This window comes from Plectropomus leopardus, chromosome 23 (genome assembly GCF_026936395.1).
Source record: "Plectropomus leopardus strain MGB_pleo_1.0 chromosome 23, ASM2693639v1, whole genome shotgun sequence".
Lineage (NCBI taxonomy): Eukaryota > Metazoa > Chordata > Actinopteri > Perciformes > Serranidae > Plectropomus > Plectropomus leopardus.
The window spans coordinates 18,142,535-18,162,066 of record NC_142198.1 but is presented as its reverse complement, the minus strand read 5'-3'; the positions used below and the strand labels follow the sequence as shown (position 1 = coordinate 18,162,066).

Sequence of the window (19,532 nt, the reverse complement as noted above, 5' to 3'; positions counted from 1 at the left end):
GAAGCAATGTGTCATCAAAAAACAGTTGCTTTTTGTGGCATTATCCCAGCTGAAAACACAGTGGTATTTCTCTTTAAAGAAACAAAAAAAAACAACTTTCTGTGGCACTACCTTGGCTGGAAACACAGTGATGTCTCAGTAAAAAGAAGCTGCTTTTTGTGGCACAATCCCAACTGGTAGGGCAGTGATGTCTAAAGAAACACTTCATTTTACTGTCAAAGCAGAAAAAGCAGCAATGTCTTGCTTAAAAAGCTACACTTTTCATGGCACTCTCCTTGCTAGAAATGCAGTGATGTCTGGGTAAAAAAACAGTGGATTTTTATGATAGTATCTCCAGTGTGTTTGCTAAAAAACACCTGTTTTTTGGCTAAAAGGCTGTTGAAAACACTAAATCTTTTTTTGTTTGTTGGTTTCCAACAGTGACCTGCAGCTTAGCAGGCATCCTGCCATCCACACCCCCTCCTCCTCCCAATGACAATGCCAGCTCATATACTAAGTCATGATGAAACATGATATGAATCACACAAATGTAATATATCTGAAACTCTAAATGCAGGTGTTTCCCAGCAACAGCATATTTGTATTGGTACTTTAGTTTTTTTGGAGAACGACTATGTGCCGCATCATGCTATGTTCCACATTTCTCTTGATTTATGGTGAACTTTAGAGCTTTTGTAGAGATCCATGGCAGCTCAGGCCGATTCTATATGATTTCCAAGCATTAACGCCTAAAATATGTCCTCTTTAAATTGCCTCTAAACTTGTGCTTCCTGTGGATGTTGTTTGGTCTAAAATCAGCAAGCCTTCCAACACAAGCCCAGTCCAGAGCAAACAGGAGAATCAATAAATTGAAACTGTACTACAAACACTGACGTCTCTCCAATTCCCCACTCATTAGAGGAAATCTCCACCTCCAGCGGATGCCAAGACAAACAAACCCCCTCAAGGGGAGGACATAAAGAGAGGAACATGAGGTATAAATGCAACTACAGCAACAACAGTCAACATAACAAAGGAAAATGCTGCGTCTGTCTCCGCAGTGTGGTCTGAGCAAAGTTTGGACGAGACGGGATACATTTTCATGGATGCTTTAAGCCAGCGACAGTCCCCAAATCATTCCCTGCATATAAGCACTTTCAACACGCCAGTCTGGAGTCAAGAAAAGCATCACGCTTCACCACACTGTTGCCTTTGTTTATTTCAAAATCAAAGCTCGGCCTTAGAGATGATGCTGCGGCTGCTCTGTGCTCGGGTATAGTGAGGCAATGAGCTCATGAATGTCAGAAATATTACATAACTCATGGGATTTCTTCCACTCGTAATTCTGTTGAAAACAGATTTTTATGTCACATGTAGATCATTTCCAACGCAGCCACAAGACAATTAAGTGGCAAAGAAATGTCCAGCTGTCAAAAACATCAACCTTAAGTATCAGGTTTTACTTTACTGATGCTGACCAATTATAAAGGGATCATCCGCCAGTGGAGAGGCATAATTTTACTACTAACAGCTGCCTCAAAAGACCAAAATTCAGTGTAGAAAACTTGCACTATAATATCGATCTCACCAGTCCGGTCACCAGAAGAAAATATTGACATTATATGTTTCTGCAAACTGCAGATTCATTTCTTACATTACATATGTATCATGTTAACATTTCTGAGGTGACGTAGTTCTGATAACATGCATATGAGCTGACTTTATCATCTGGACATGGACTGGCTGGTGGATGGCTTGATGACTCGGTGTTATGGCTGTCAAGACGCAGACCACTGTTGGAGACCAGCAAACAGGTTAGCAGATCAGCATTTACAACAGTGACTGTACCGCCAAAGGTTTTTTTTTTAGCAAGACATCAATGACATTACCAGAAATGATCATGCCACTAAAACTGGTTGTTTTTTAGCAAGACATTGGCAGTATTTCCTGCAGTTATCGTGCTACCAAAACATGTTTTTTTAGCAAGACATTGGCAGATGTCAAGTGGCAATTTTGCCATTGAAAAGTGGATGTTTTTAGCACTACCACCAAGTGGTTTTTGTGTCTAAACACAGCCACTTGCAAACTACATCTTGTTGAAATGTTAATTCTCAACACATCCGCTACATAAAAACATACAAATGTAAAATGTCTGTGGTTTACAGAAATGCACAACTGCAAAATGCCAAAATTATTCTGGTGATTGTGTTGCTCTTACCATCTACTTGCTGCTGCTAAAAGGCATCCCAGACAACATCCAAAAATGACTAACCGAAGAGGAAATAAGCACATCCGAGAATGAATCACATCCCTAAGTTACAGACTAACTCCGGGACATTGTAAATTTAGGAATCATCACAATATATTAACATCTAAGGGTGGATATTTTCTTTAAAATATTGCCAAAAAAGCTGATTATTCTGTGTTCGCCTAACCCTGCAGCAAAAGCAGCTAGTAATCTAAGTCCTAACAGTTTATTGAACCTAATACATGTGCAGTGTATTAAGCACGCTGGTTTTCATCTGATTAAAAACATGAAGGCTGCATGAAAACATATCATAATGAAATTAGCCAGTAAAAATACCATGCACTCAGTGATATATGACATATTGTGCAAACCATGTGACTGTACATTCAGTTGGAGAACATTCAAAATGTCAAAATAAAACAGATGAGGTTGTATATGCAACAGTAAGAGCTACGTGAAAAAAAACGAGCAGATATACTACGGTGAAACTTTATATGCTGAGAAAAGCAAAACATATAAATATTGAAAATGTCAAACATATGCTGTGAACATAGAAAACTAAATATAACTGGAAGGGCATGCAGGGAGCGCAGACTTCTGCAAAGGCCAAATGAACAATCTCACAATGATGAAATAATTGGTGTATCTGCCTTCAATTCGGATCCACTCCAAAATGTAATGGGCTCTACTTTGGCGCATGCTACACCCTTCTACCAAGTTTAATAAAAATTGGAATCAGTCGTTTTTTTCGCAATCCTGCTGACAAACAAACCAACGAACATACCGAACCGGCAACATAACCTCCCTGGTGGAGGTAATGAATATAAATAACCCAAGATACATGACATGAGGCAGATTGCCAAGCCAGTCTGACCACACCGTCGTCCAACTGGCACTCAGACCGTAACTGCTCTTGTTATTCTTCCTCCCACTCAATCAAACCAGCTTTCCTCGTCCAATTACCCAGAATGCCGTGTCCGATTGGAACACGGTCAGTGCCTAAAATGTTTCTCTCAGCGCTGAGCACAACACAGAGACCAGTGGGGGGATAATTGAATGAGTTTCTCATTTGCCAGCCAAGATAGCCTTTCCCCTTGGCATCACATTGTGGAATTAGCTCCTCTCTCTCCCCCCCTCCTCCTCTCGTCGCTCCTGGTTGAGTTGTTGAGTTTGATGAATGGTGTTGTGACAGAAACCGTCAAGCTAACACACACAGCGGCCCAGCCCACCGCGTCTGGCAATTAACCGAACTGTCTGCACTCTCTTCTCCAACACTCTGGATGCCATCACACTTTTTTAGTGAAACTGGGCTCAGTTTGGGCCTGCTTAGAAATCCACATGACACAGGCAGACTTGAGTGAAGACTTTTAAATCATTAGGTAGTGGTGAGTTAGTCAGTGGTTGCCAAATTGGGAGCATTTTCCTGTAATGGCTCTCCTGTTCTAGGAATAGTTTTCCATCCCTTAAATTTTGCCAACTATACCCCAGACAGGTTAACAATTATCCAAAAACATCTTCTGTGGTTTTTGGGAACCTTCACTTTAAAGCACAATGATTGATGAGTGATCCTCTCCTGAAATATTGCACTGCTTTTTTTGTCTTCTCCTCCGAAAGTACAGATACATACTCATCAAAATATTGTCAGGATCATGTAGAGTTGATTGATATGTAGATGGACTTATATATTGATATTTGTTGTATTATAGGCTGTATTTCTACCATAAATGCTCACACATTGCACACTTGTAGAGCCAAGTTTTTATTAAGCCTTCACACCAGTGAGAGCCATGTTTTCGGGTTCTTCCATTCACCACATTCTCGTGAAAGTGATATCTCAAAAACACCTAGATGTGATTTTTTAAATATTTGCCACAAACATCCACCCGGACTCATCAATGCTGAGGACAGTGTGACTTCACAAAACACATTTTTGGCCACTACTGAAGAATTCATTCACGTCTAACAGAAAGATATGAAGTGATGACAAAGGTTAAGGTACACTGTGAAATTATGTTCTGCAAAAACTCTTTCTTATTTATTGCGATAACTCAGGAACAGAAGAGGAGACATTTAGTTGGATACTGATTTGGTGACACTAATCTACAACACATTTTCACTCCCAATGTGTCGGTTTCTGACGCCAAGGCGCACTGACCAAGTGTTGGTATTTGATGAGTTGAGAGTGACACAGAGTTGTTATTTTGGGGGGGGCATGTTGAAACTGTACTGATTGTATAGATCTTCTTATTTTAGTTCAAGTTTCAGAAGTTGTAGCTTTTGTGCAGCAACATCTGTTTTGAAAGCGTCGTCTGCTGTATTGGCTACATATGAGTTTATACAGACGTGGATGTAAACTGCAAGTTTACTAGTTGTAGGAGGCATGCAAACATGAGGCGGTAATATGAGTTTATTATAACTTGGAAGCAACATGTATCTATTTCAGTGTCAGCTCTGCAGTGTGTGCAAGCAGTGCCTCTGCAGGGTGTTGATAATGGACAGCAGCTACACACAGACACTGTGTGCTGTCTGGTTTATTACTTCTGATGTTTCTGCAGAGTGTCATCCTGACTGTGTCTTAGTTGTAAGGCTGTCACTTTATTTGCCATATGCAACTGTCAAGACACAGCTGGACAGCAGCACAGTGGGTTCAGCTGACTTTGATAGAGAAGCAATTGACAATGGAAACTTTAAAATTCAAGACTTGTGGGTTTTTATGTTTTTGTCCATTAACATCAAATTGTGCATACTCTACTGCAGACCATCTCCCGAAGTATACCGCAGATTTTTAAATAATTCATCATCACAGGGAACAAGTCTTTATTATGCAGGCATGTGATAGTGCACTTGTGAGCATAAAAACATTTTGCAAGAATCTACTCCTTTAGTGCAGGTTGATTTTTCAGCATTACCTCTGAGGGCAATGCATTTTGGCAGCCAGTCCTAAATTGTGGGTGTTGAATGAGTGAGAGAGCTTTGAGACTTGTGTTAGCAAGTAACGATAACTTCCCCCCCAAAAAAAAAAAAAGATGACCTGACATTTATGAGATGGACTGTCTGCTGTATGAGGAAAATTTCAAGTCTCTACAAGTTGATTTACATACCACACTGTCATGAGGAGTAACTGAAAGGCTGGGAGGCAACAAATCAATCTGAAAACTTAATTTAAGAACTTCACTTAAGGAAATGTTTAGGGTAAAGCCTAAATAATTTGCAGCACATAAGCCACCTACAGTGTATGGCCCTCTGCATTCTGGGTGGCCCTTGTGGAAACCAGTCTTCTGACACTTAGTGTGTCAGTCTCGTGGCTACCCACTGAGCAAAACAAGAGCAAGGAAAGTTTTATGAAATAAAGTTAGTGAAACAGAGATGATGTGGCATGAAGTGTGGAACAAATGGAATCAAAGCTTGAAGGCAAATATTCAACAATACAACCAGTTCAGGAAAATACACGTGATTTCAAGTCACAACAGTTTTCAGGATTCATTCGCCTTTAAGATATTTTTGAGTCAATGGCCTTTTACAAGATGATGAAAAATGTTTTTTTCTTGTGAAGCAAGCAACACAGGATGAACAAAAACAAGATGTCTGTGGTTCAACAGATCGTGACATATCACGGATTCGACTGAGAAAAAATTATCTTCGCAAGTGACCTAGTTTATCTGAAATATCCAAAGTATGTGTCCCTGAGATGTTGCTCAGTACGACCAAAGTTGAGTCTAGTGTCTGAAATTGTGTGTACGTGTGTGCATGTTGCTCCTTAGGGCCCCTGCAGAGTTGTTGTTGTTATTTTTACCACCCAAGCCAAGAGCAGATAGCCTGTCAAAACAAGCGCTCTCACTTCCGACCGATGGGGAGACAGCTCTCCGAACGGATGCAGTTGGGTTTTTTTTTTTTTAATCCGTTGAGGAATGCCTGCAAATAAAGTTTTTGTTTTTGGAAAATGAATCTCAAGGATCTGAAAAACCAAGTAAGAGAACAACTGCAGAGCATGGAATATACATTTGATGAACTAATCCACGTCAAAAAACATACAAAAATTCACATTTTATTTTATTGATCTTTAGGTTTCCTGTTCTTGCGTCCTGCTGCAAAATGAGATAACGTGTAAGATAATGTGCTGCTAGTGCAGAGTTCTACCTGTGTGTTTAGACAGTAAACCAAACCAAAAAAACATGTGGTGAACTTTATATTTCTTTTCCAACTCTTTTTTTACTGCTTTATTCAATGGGGCACCCACTGCTGCAAAAGGAGAAAGAAACAAATCATTAACCAGCTTCACTCGGAGCCAGGTGGGTTCGCGCTCTGATCAAAGTCACAGGAGGGGCTGATGGGAGGCCAGCAGTGCGGTGGAGATGGGGGGTCCTCATTTAGCATTCAGCATTGCTGCCATGCATATATAAGCCTTTGATTAACAGCTGGGGTACCTTGGCACCATCGTTAGCCCCTCAAGGTGTGGAAAGGTTTCCTCGTCTCTTCTGCCAAATGCAACGAGGTGCCTGCTTTTGAAGTTGTAATCATACAAGCATCTGTTTGGAGATGGAGAGTCCGTCAGAAATCAGGATCCAGCTTTTCATCAGTGGACTGATGGTTTTATTTATATGGTTTATTTATATCAGTGTTTCATCTGTGGATGAGAGGGTTATCGCACACATGGCTGGGTTTTGAGGGCCAATTCGATTTTAAAGTTGATTCCAAGTTGGTAAAAACCAGATTTGTTGAGCTCTGAATTTTGCATGTTTCTTTATCACTTTCACTTTCACTTTAACTATTCTCAAAGAGCAATAGACTACAAATTCAGGTAGCTGCTTGTCAGATAAGCAGATATGTAATCTATCTGACAGCAGTTTTTGTACTTTGAATACTTTTTCCTTCTCCTTATTCAGAGAGTTTACATTACGAAGGTGTCAAACACAGCAGATTGGTCAGTGTCTGTTGGCATCTGATTCCGATGCACGAATCATCCTTTAGTTTCTCTATGAGATGAGCTCTGTGAATTTTCAACCAACGGCAACATACACCCATCCATGGCTATGACGTAGTACAAAGAGCGAGAAAGTCTGATTAGGGCCCAGGATCTATATCACATACATAAAATTATCTGGTGCAACTATCAATCATGGACATACAGTATCCGTATAACTGAGAGGTGCATATTATTTCTATTTTATTTAGTCTGTACTTTTGTCTGATAACACACGCCATGGTATTTTTTGTAAAACTAACCAAGTTTTGGTGGAGAAACCTACATTAACTGTGAACATGGAAGTTTATTTTGATCAGACACTATGCATATAATGAGCAGAAATTGACACGCTGCCGTTGTGCGTCCAAAACTGATGCTAAAGGATCACATAGAGCATCATAGTTTAAAGCGTAGACAAAGCTGCTATATTTGGCGAGCTGGGAATAAGAACGCGTTGCCTATTTAATATGACCCCTCTTTCATTATTTATAAACCTTATTACTGTAGATTAAATGCAGGTAACTTTTAACTCCATAAGCAGATTCAATGATTGATTCTGACATCATGTACAAACCCCGTCCATCTGGCACTGTAACAAAAAAGCCTATAACTGTGCGTTAATGTGATTCTACTGTATAACAGAAACCACTCACCAGCTTCATGAGCACTCGTCTCTCTCTCTCTCTCTCTCTCACCTCTTGCCAAAGTTTGAGGCGTTTTGGAACGGAGATAGATTCGCTGCTCTTACCACTAATCCCTCCAGGCCTGTTGGTCCCTGTGCTATCACCGCTGCTTTGACAGATATCAGCGGCTCCTAACCAGACACACTTAAATTATCCCATTGCTGTCGGCTTATTATCTCTTTTTTTCGACGTAAGCGGGCATTGAAGCGTCTGCCAAGTGCGTAATTGAAGAAATGCCTCGGATGTACAGCATAGAGTGGCCTCAAGCTGACATACAATACAGCTGTTCAAGGTGCACTCAAATGCACAAAAGAAGACAAGTAGCTGAAATAAGTGAAGTGGCAGTTCATTAATTTCTGCATTTCACTCATTTTAATTATTTAGGTAATCTAGAGTCTTTACCTCTTCACTGCTGTAATTTTTGGCTTGATACTATTTGTTTTACAGATTTGGTGCTAAATTTAAGAATGTTTATCCATTCAATAATTGATGAAAATGGTCAGTAATCTCTCCAAAATACCACATGAGGACCCTAAGACCTTGAGGAGCAACATAGAAAAATATGATCTGGTATCAGAAACTTTTGACATTTAGAGATTTTTGCAAGAATTGCATTTTGGGGCGATTGGATGGCGACACTTCTTTTCTAGAACCTGCTGAAAAACCCCACTTGTTGTCAATATACCTATTACAGCCATACATCCTCTGGATGTCAGAGGTCTGTAGAGTGTGCTTGTAAAAATTCACAAGGCTGTGTTTATTCTAGAAGTCACAACAGGTCAGTTTATACAGTAATATTCACTTTTAATAAAGGGTCTCACTACATTCAAATGGCTAACATAATTACACATGAATAAAATTGGGCTCATTTGGATTCAAAGGTTTCAGCTTTTCAGTCACGCCTAATTAATGCAATTCAGAGACAGTTTTTTTACTGCATGCAAAAAAGATGCATGGAATTGGCATGTAGCAAGTGGGCATGTCTGTAATGGGGAGGCTTGTGGGTACCAATAGAACCCATTTTCAATCAGATATCTTGAGGTGAAAGGTCAAAGGACCTCTGTGAGTTTTTCACTCACTTAGAGCATTTTTAACCCCCTTTCTGAAAAGCAAGCCTGACATGGTTGGTATCACTGGATTCTTTAGGTCTTCTAGATCCATATCAGTATCTTCATACCAGTATCTCCTTAAATTCAGCCCCTTTGTCTTGTGAAAGACATTAATGTCAGCTGAGGATGCCGGCATCCTACGGAGTTGAAGTGGTTAACTGCAGAATAGTGTAATGCAAATCTTTCATGCTGAAGTTATTTTTAGCAATGACATAGTTAAGACTGTAATAAAAATGCTCTCACCCATTGTTTTATGCAGCTTTTAACTTAATTTAAGGAAGATTAACATTATAAGAATTTATGTGAGATAAGTGCAGTCACCATTATTTTTACAGCATGTTGGCTTTGTCTCAGACGTGTCTGTAAACATTTGAAGCTAAAACTCCACTTTTTAAAATCTTTAATTCTGTTCTTTCAGAGGTTTTATTTTTGTGACGTAATGATTAGATTGATATGTTTCCATGAGTGGAAACAGGTGGAGGGCAGATAACATTTACAATGTTTTCTACTGAATTTTAATTTCTCTGTAGTGGTAGCTGAAGATGGGTGGGGGTCAACGAACTTCCCACTTTTTTGTTTTGTTTTAAATCTTCTGTGTATGTGTGTCCCTTTTTTAATCGTTCTGTCTCCCCTTTCTAAATGTGGACATACAGTATTTGTGGATCTGGGAATGAAGCACAGACTGAACTCGTCAAGTTCTCTTTCAGTTTGAGGAGTAGGGTGGATAATTGATCTGTTGATCTGATTAGAGTTGATCAGATCGGTGGATGAGAGAGGCATGTAAATGCAACACTGCCCACAGTGTGGTGCAAAGAATGACTTAGCTCAAAACAAAACAAATCAATACATGGCTGCAGATGTTTTAATCATGGCAGGCTGCCACAAATAATGTAATATGTGCAAAACCCGGATTTATAATTCTATAATCAATCAGTCATTAACTTCTTTTCCCTCCCTTATTGTGTGCATGTTGTGCAAACTTTCCTGCTGTCTGTTGTTTTTATTTGTTAAATGCTCCCCCTGCATCGTTATTTACTGCTAGGCCTCAAACGATAAGGTGCATGCAGAAAACTACGCCAAAGGGCAGCCCCTTCCCACACACTGGCTCCTGTGGTCGCCTTTATGTTAATACTCTGACCTAAAGTATGCAGAGGCGAATCGGGAGGCTGTTATTAGTGGGTATGCATGCGTATGCTCCGTTTGGTGGCATCTCCGCAGTCGCTAACACCAGCCACTGACTCATGGCTAAGGCAGAAACCACCGTGGCCCCAAAGCACTTTGAGCAGACGCCTAATAAAAGACCTAAAAACACGGCGAAACACTCACACTTACAATATTAAAACATGAAGAGGAGAAGTCCCAGCAAGTGTGCACACATTGATTTGATCACTGTTTAGTGGCATGAAAATATCTTACATGTTAACACAAAAGTGCGGACAGCTGGCAGGAGCCACAGAGGACCACGGAGGGCTTGTCCTCTAAATGCCACAGCCCCATGGGGTGCACTGACAGCTGGGAGCGGCTGTCGCGAACCGGGCTGGGAACCGAGGCAGCAGGCAGCCCGTAGCTTTGAGGATCAGAGAAACCAGGCTCTCCATCTCCTCCATTCTCTCTCCATCCTCCTTTTTACTCCCTCGCTTCACGGGCTCTGTAATTACGCCGCTCCTGCCAGAGCTGCTTGAAGTTTCGCCAATTAGACAATAAAGACCAGAGCTTTCTCTCCTGCTCTGTCTCCCTCCCCGGTCACACCCTTGCGTGTCTCCTCTTGCTTTCACCTCTTGTGTTTTACAGTCGGTCATGTTTAGCTATTACGTCCTGTTTGGACTCGAAATGCAGAAAAATCATCCACCTCCTCCCAACACACTTCCTTTGTTTCCCTCACTCTCTAATTCTTTATGATGTATCCATGACCTTAAGTAAGTAAGCGGATATTTGTCCTGCTGACTTCATCTGGGCTCCTTCTGCTTCTTCAGTTTCTTTTATTTTCTCTCCACCTTGTTGCTCCAAATTCTTTTTATCCATTCTTTACCCAGTTTAAACTTAATTTAAGCCACTCTTACAACAAACATTGACATTGTCAGCTCCTACAGCAAAACTAGCAGATGGTCCTGTTAGTTTTTTCTTTACTCTAGAGAAAATAAAGATATGTTTCTGACTTTAATGTCCTGTCTAATTGTATGTGGTGGATTGTAAACGGTGGCTAAAGTTAGTTTGGGAACTGTAGCCGGTGTCTGGGGCGGACACGGCAGCCCGGTCTGTGCTGCCCAGTGTTCTCTGGTGGTTTCAGACCACTGGCAGGCAGCTGCGCAGTCTGTAAGAGAAATAATTACAATTGTAGAGCTTTCTCCTTCTTTTCTGTCCCTCCTCCCCAGCGTGCCCTCGTTGCCTGTCCTGCTGATGTAGGGTTTTGAAGAAACCTAGAATTGAGGGCTGTTTTTAGTGGTTGTGTGTGACGTTCTTCGTTATTCAGTTTAGTCATGACACTAAAGCTGGAGCTGTGTTGGTAGCGTGCTGGCAGGCTGGAGTAACGGGTTGTGTGCGTTTGAACGGTCAGCCTTGCAAAACAGTAACAGCATGACTCCACTAACAAGGAGACAATTTTGTCTTGTGGGTCAGCTTAAAGAAATAGTTTTGATTTTTTTGAAGTGGGGTTATATAAGGTACTTAGTCAGCCAGTGTGTTTACACAGACAGGAATAACCAGATTTTGATTGGCGTATTCTGTTAATGAGAAACATGTTAGCTGGAGAACTCTGAAAGGCACTAAGATGTATTCACAGAATCTGAATAACCTGATTTCTCTGTGCTCATGTAAACACCATACCCCGAATATGATGATGAATAACCAGGATAAGCCTCATAAACGGGTTAATTATGTCCATGTAACCACAGTCAGTGTTTTATTTACAGTAGAAGGTGAAAAAGAAAAAAGAGTACCACTACAGAAGCTGAGCAATGTACTGCTGTGGATGAAAGCAGAAGCAAAACTTATTTTAGCCGTCTAAAATAAGTGATGTCAGTTCAAGTCTACGTTATATGTTGAATATTTTCACCACTTTACCTTGCTGTCAGACAGCCATTTCTGACGGGTAACTGAAGCAATCCCGCTTCAAAAAATCATTTCTGTCCCTTTAAAATGTTTAGTTCTTTGCAAGTGCAACATCCCAGTCTAAATGTCTAAACTTGAAAATTCAGTCAGTTACTCTTTTACTCAATTACTTTATGTTTTCTTCTCTAACAGCAAATCCTCCGTCACTCCCGTGCCAACGCCAGCAAGGTCATTTTCCTCATTACTGATGGCTACTCCAACGGCGGAGACCCTCGCCCGGTGGCGGCAGCTCTGAGGGAACGTAATGTTGAGATCTTCACGTTGGGCATCTGGCAGGGTAACATCAGGGAGCTCCACGACATGGCCTCGCACCCCAAGGACCAGCACTGCTACCTGGTGCACAACTTTGCTGAGTTTGAGGCCCTGGCTCGTCGAGCGCTGCATGAAGGTATGACGGGTGTGATCTCACTTCCCAGCTGTAAAGCTTCATCAGATCTCCCCCTTTTTCCATCTCTCCCATTTTAGATGCACAATAGAGTTACATTGAACCCTGTGTTTTGGTAAATTGAAGCTTACCGCGGCCCCTCTTTGTCTCTTTGAAACCTCACTGCTCCCATCATCACCATTTGACCTGTAGCAATATTTCTGAAGTGAAGTATTTGACCCTGTTAGAATTCAATGTTCACTTAAAAGGAAGCCGATAATATTTCAGATGGAATCTGACAACTTAAATTTCTCATGGTCTCTTCTGTTATGTACTGCCAGCAGCCATTAGGCTGCCCTCTCATACAGATCGGACAGAGCGAGGCCCTTTTCCCACACTTTTAGGGGGACTTCCCACAATTTAGTGCAAAGAGGGATTCAGTCATGGCTTTAAAACTTAAAATATCACCATAAAATAGCACACTTGAGTACAGCTCTGAGTGTGCAGAAAGCTATAAATCCTGCACATGAACTTGCAGACTGTATTTTTACACTCTCACACACAGCTTCTGAAATCCCAGACAGTAGGTGCAGTAGTAGAGATCAGCGAGACAAGAATTAGGCCGTGAGAATTGAAAGCCAGCACACATCGTGCTATCAGTTCAGCCTCCGGTCCGTCTGTCTTGAAGTCTGTCTAACGCCTCTGCTGACTCAGGTTTTTTAAACATGGAGCCACATGTTGAGCCTCTCTCACTGGCCATGGATCAGAAATTACACCAGAGGTGTATCTCCTCCTCCTCTGTTGCCTTCTGTACCCTCCTGCTCTCTCACTAAGATGAAAATAAAGAGGAGCAGGAGGACAGCTAGCAATGTAATTTAAGTGTCCTTATAGTGCAGCCATATTTTCGGTTTAAAATGTATGGTGGAAAAAAACAAATAATCAATTTAATATAATAAAATAGAAGTGAATAGAATTGCAGTATAATCAGAATTCTAAAATGCATTGTAAAGACGAAGAAAAAGTTTTTAGTGAAGCAATTTCAAAAATGTCCGTTGTGTGGTTACAATGCCTGTTAAAGCATTAAGACTGCTTTTCTTCATTCATGCAAGTAGATAGAGTTGTGCCAGACACCCCCCCCACACCTTTCATCAACTGAACACTTAAAGTTAAATTGTTTGAATGGTGAAATCTGATCCAACTGCAACCTGAACTTCTCTCTCTCCCATCCTCAGACCTCCCGACAGGCAGCTACATCCAAGAAGATCTGTCGCGCTGCTCCTCTCTGTGTGAAGCAGGCAGGGACTGCTGCGACCTCATGGCCAGCTGTAAGTGCGGCACACACACCGGACAGTACGACTGCATCTGCGAGAAGGGATACTACGGCAAGGGTCTGCAGCACGAGTGCACAGGTAGGACAGACGGACCTCCGTCTCAGCTGTGATACCAAACTTAATCACTCAACCTGTTTTTTCATCAGATAAGATAAAATCCCATGTGAAGCAAGTTTGAGTAAAATGATAAAATTATTGGTTTTTGGCTGACTAGATTGACTGTAATGTTCAATAATCTAATTATCTGATCAGACTAAAAAAGGAGTAGACCAGTTTTCTTTGACAGGGTTAAGACTGAAAGTACCAGACTTTCAGTCAACCAAAAACTGACTTCAAGTGAGGCTGACTACATATGATAAAAACTAAAAAGGACATTAGACACAGAGCTAAGACTACTTAAAAAAATAACACTTAACTCTAACACAACAGCAATCAAAACAACAAACAACCCTCTTCAAGGTTGTGTCTGTGGCATGTTTAGCATTGCTGTTCTTTGTTTGTTACCACTTTCCACAAACTGCCCAACGCTGTTTTTTGCTCAGCTTGCAGCACTAAAACTGTTTATACCTTAAAGAAAGACATTTGAAGTTCCTCATATTTTCTCCCCCTCTTGTCCTCATCTCCTTTACCTGTCAGCATCTCCTCCAAATCACGAGGAGCTCACTGTGGGTGAAAGTTAAATAAGCAGCCTGTCCACTTAAAGCAGTGTAAGCTGTCCACAGGGCAGATCACTATCACCAAACTTAGCAATGTGCCGTCGAGGTGGAGTACCGAGACAGTGTGTGTTTGTGTGTGTTCTCGCTCTCCGCCTGCAATTTCCTCCTTTAAATCACATCTCAGACATCCGTTTCTTTCTTCTCTACATGCACCAAAAATGCTGCTGTCTTTTTAAAACTTACGGCCTTTTCTTCCTGTGGCTCTTATTGCTTCGCCTCCCACTTCTGTTTCATACATATCCATTTAAAAAAAAAATCAGTTTCATGTGTTGCCAGAGAGCTCTGGCTTTTACCCTGTTGTTCCTTACTACTGGTTATTTATGATGTCGGGGCACTTGGACTTATTACTTGGTTGCACACAAACATCATTTTAGATAAGATCTTCAGCGAAAGTTGTAATCGTGTGTATTTGTGTGTGTATGTGTGTGTGTGTGTGTGTGTGTGTGTGTGTAATCATAAACAGTTAATCTTAGATGCGAATGCAGGCATGTCCATGCATACATTAATATTGGCACACACACACACACATATGGAATTATTCACCGGGTTTGGAAAATTATACAGATCCACATGCTGTAAATTCAAGCTGAAATTGTGGTAATGTGAAAAGTAGGAATGTAAATTTAAAGTTATAAACAGAGTTCAATGCAGAGTGGAAATATGGGGCACAAGGCTTTTTCACTCTCTCTTTTCTTTATTTAAAAAAAAAAACCCATTTGTTTCCCATTATCTTTCTCGGTATGTCCTCCTGACCTCCTCTAGAGTCAGTTTTTTCTATATGACTTCTTTATGATGATCTCCATAGAAATAATATATAAAATCTTTTTAAATGAGATGATGAGATGAGTTCATATTTACTGACTCCCACATAGAAATCTCTTTGTATTGAAGCAGAGACTCTTCTTTATATGTGAAAACCCTCAAATCCAGCCTTTAATTCTTTTGGAACATCCCATGCAGAACTTTGTGATGCATTCAGTTTGTTTTGCTTTAGTGTGTTGCTTAAAATCAATCCAACACTGTAGACAATTATGTGAAAACACTTGCCAGCAGCCTGTGTAATTACACATTAATTTGTCTTCGAAATGTCTGTCCTGTGGTCTGTTAAATCTCCAAGTTACACAGCGTAATGCTGCAATTTGACGCAGGTGGTCTCAGTCATTACAGTGTAAGGTTAAGGGTTGATACATTATTTTTGCACTGAATATATAAAGTCAGAGAGGAACTGTGTGATTGTTGGAGAGCAGAATGACGAGCAGATGCACTGGCTGATGTGTGTGTTTCAGTAATGGCTGCGTTGAATCTCAGTCAGTCAGACAGCTTACCCTTTGTGCGTGGAGGCAGGTGGGAGAGAAGAAGAAGAAAATCATGCCTGAGTGTGCTTTACAGAGGAAACAGTCACAGAAATCTGGATAACAATCTGCTCTAATAATAGGAAACAATGGGCCATAATCCTGGTTGTATTTGCCCTCCAGGTCTTCCTTTCCATGCCCACATGTTTTAGATAACAGGCAGAGAGCGAAAGGGAAAAGGGCCGTTTGAGCGACAGACAAGTTTAAATAATTCAGTTTAGAAGTCCCAAAAAGAGAGAAAAGAAAGCGGTTGAGGGAGGAGGATTTTCAAAGTGAGAGCCAAAGGAAAGGGCATCGGGGTCATCGTGCCAAAAAGCACGCCTCCCTAATTCCCATCAGATGTTGTCGAGACTGGAGCCCCACTCTGCTTATTAATCTGTTTTAATGGTTTAATTAATAGCAGAGAGCAGACTGCGGAGTCGAGGAAGGAAGGACACAGCGAGGCGCTGCAACCGCAAAACCAGAGGACGGCTTCCTCTGTCTGTCTCTCCTATAACAATGCATCATGGGAGAGGAGTTGGCTATTTTGTTGCGGACACTTTGTCGTCAATGAGTCGTCATGCTATAGAGCTGACGCAATGTGCTGTCCCAGGCTGCAGTATGTGCCACTAACCGGGGTTGCTGTTGTGGATACGTTGGCAGGCTCGTTCATCTCAGTGTTGGTTTTGTTAAGTGGTGCGAAACAGCCTCGTATATGTTTTTGAACGCCACATTTATTGAAGCTTTTATTCTCTAATAACTTAGGAGGCTCTTTTGAAGTAGCAGTGGCTCCAAAAGCAATTAGATTTGTGGTAAGAGCGGTACGTAACCAAGAAACATACAAGTAAACTCGACAAACCTCCTGCTGCTTTCAGAAAAAAAATCCAGCGTCTCTCTTTATATTCTGTTGCTTTAACCTCAATTGGCTTGGCTGAACTGAAGGTGTTTAGTGAATTATGGGTACAACGTCTGCGTCAGCGATGTCAGGACTCATGAGTGGCAGACAGAGTCAGACGTCGCTCTGGCTTACATAAGCTTGATGGTCGGTGTGTCTTCAGGTGGTCTCGTTGTCTAGACGGCTGTTTGGAGAGATTTTATTCTTTTTGGACTTTGTTTTCTCACATTTAACAGTCTTTGACACATCTGAAAATAATATGACCCAACCTTAGGCCTGTCAGTGGATTATTATTATCATTGGCTGAGGGGCTCTGTTGGAAACACTACCCAAATCCCCACAGCGCACAGCAGTGTTGTTTATGAATCTGTCGACAGCCAAGTGAAACAGCCTCTTCCACAAAACACGACTGGAATCCCAGCAGATAGAAACGACGGATGATGAACCCGGTTCCTGCGCAGTTTGGTTTCACTCTGACAGGCCAAACAGGACACTGTTGTCTCTATTCAGATTCCAGTCTCAAGCTCTCAATATCTTCATCACAGCAGCGGATCAGCAGAGGAATGGGAAGTGGATAAATGAAGTGAGAGATGTGGGGGTGCAGGAGGGCAACATGCTTTCCTCCTGTCACACATTCTGGCTTATCAGCCTCTTCTGTAGCCGGAGAGAGTGACAGGAGGTCTGGACTGTGTTAATGTGGTGTCAGCGCAGGCTTTGTTCTGCTCCGAATGACTCTGCTGGGGATGAATGGGGGGGGGGAGAAAACAAGATGACAGAAATAACAGGAAAGAAAAGAACAATAAAGCAAGGCAGGTGAGACAGAATTAGATTTCTGATATATTTTTTATGCTACACAACCCCTTTTATGAAGTTTTTGCTTCATCGGGTGCTTTTCTGCCGTGCATTTTACAGCGGAGAGCAGGGTTTGATCAGTTGCTCCTGAGCAGCCATCACATTTGGATGAATTTCTGACATATCAGAAATTTTGGTTGGCCTGGTACCTATAAATGTTGCATTACAGCAGAGAGTTCCTTTGTTTTTTTTGTCATTATTATTATTATTATATCATTTCATATTTATGACTTTTTTAAAAATTTTATTTTTTTTCACTTCTTTTCGTTCTTTATTTTTACCCTCTCTTTCTACTTTTGTTTGAGTAACTAAAACAATTATTTGATGAAGTTATGCTGTATTTCCTCCTTCACTTGAATTTATTTTGTAACCTGTAATCCTGTGGGAGGGTGGTAGGGAAGGAGTGATTTGCGGATGAATGGTTGAAATGAAGACAAATGTTTCGTACCCATTTTTCTGTGGGATAAAGACTCTGAAAATCAATAAAACATATTTCTTCCTCCTATCACGACCAATATGGTTGAGAGAAACGTTGGTAAGACTGCATTATTGTAAACCGTACTGGTGTAAGTTCATTGATTTACTTACGTACCTTACTCACTGACAAACTTCTACTTGCCTCAGAGCTTTGAAACAAATATTTATTAACAATTATTAACCCTTTAAAACCTGGATTGACATCAGTTTTCTTGTGCAGCTTGTAATGCTTTTCAAAATGTATTTAACCTGAGCAAATACAGAAAAAAATGTGGGAAAGGAAATGAGTAATGTGGAATAAAATGTCCCAAGGACTGTTAGAAATCAGTAAAAGATGACAAGAAAATTCCTTAGTTAGTTAGTTATTTCTTGAGAAATGTATCAAAAAGCTTGAGGAAAATGTCCAGAAAACTGTATTTACGATTAGTATAGGGTTTTACTTTACCTTGTCACTTATCTCTGGCTATTTTTTTTGGCTATGTCTTGTTAAGGTGCTTACTGCCTTCTCTCCATGTTCTTGCAAGAAATTAAACAAATTTTCTGAGGTCTCAGAGGGTTAACAGATCTAAATCAAGTGTGCAGCAAAAAGCATTTTAATTTAGTGTGCGTAAATGTACCAGTGTTGTAATGTATTATGACTACAGTATGTCGCGCCTGTACTCTCCCAGGTGATATAAACAAGCAAAGCTCTACACCACTGCCAGGCATCTGGTATGTGTCAGATCCTTGAATGTGGTATGTTTTAATGGTTCAGAGGTGTGTGCACGCAAAGCACGCCACAAACACGATGTGGTCGGGCATGTGTTAATCCCCTGCGTAGTGTATACTTGTGTGTGACAGTTCAGAGCGAGATGAGATGAACAAGAAAAAAAAACATTTACACTGGGGACCCCTGCAAGGGGGCGGGGGGGTGAGGCTGGAGAGCGATAGCACTCAAGAAATAATGATTGCAACATTCCTCCCATTTCAACGCTTTTTTATAAATTTCCTTAGCAAATTTCACCTCTCTTGTTGTCATTTCAATTCCTCCGTTCAATTTATGCTGAGGCTTCTCCTCCTGGGATCTCTCGGTCATTCACATCAAGACCACAAATATTTACAGAGCAGATGCAGCGAATGTGTCTTCCTCGCCACAAACCATCGAGTTGAAGCTCACTGCTGCCACGTGTCACCTCTTGGGATCGAGAGGCTTTTATTGACTTAATATTGTAAACATTGAGCAATTCTTCCTGTATCAGCTCTGAGGAGGGTGTGTTTTTTCACGCTCACAGCATTCCCGGCAGCAGCTCATATCTTGATAACATGATATTTTCCTGCTGTAGCCCACAGACGACGTCTTGAACCTTAAAAGTTAGGCATAAATTCCACAATTAGAGCCGGTTTAAATTTGTTTTAAACCTCTGACTGTATATATAAAAAGCAGAAGCTCATGATTTATGTGCTCAATCTGAACAGGTTGATCATCACAACATGACC

The 19,532-nt window shown here is 41.0% G+C and overlaps 1 protein-coding gene across 3 annotated transcripts in view; it reads left to right on the top strand.

The window, feature by feature from the left end:
• Positions 1 to 19,532, top strand: part of svep1 (sushi, von Willebrand factor type A, EGF and pentraxin domain containing 1) — a 118,082-nt gene that overhangs the window by 24,662 nt on the left and 73,888 nt on the right. For all 3 annotated transcript variants that reach the window (XM_088073940.1, XM_042511964.2, XM_042511963.2), the window contains 2 exons: positions 12,223 to 12,478; positions 13,687 to 13,863. In XM_088073940.1, coding sequence (XP_087930066.1) covers positions 12,223 to 12,478; positions 13,687 to 13,863 — 433 coding nt within the window. The remainder of the gene's footprint in view (positions 1 to 12,222; positions 12,479 to 13,686; positions 13,864 to 19,532) is intronic.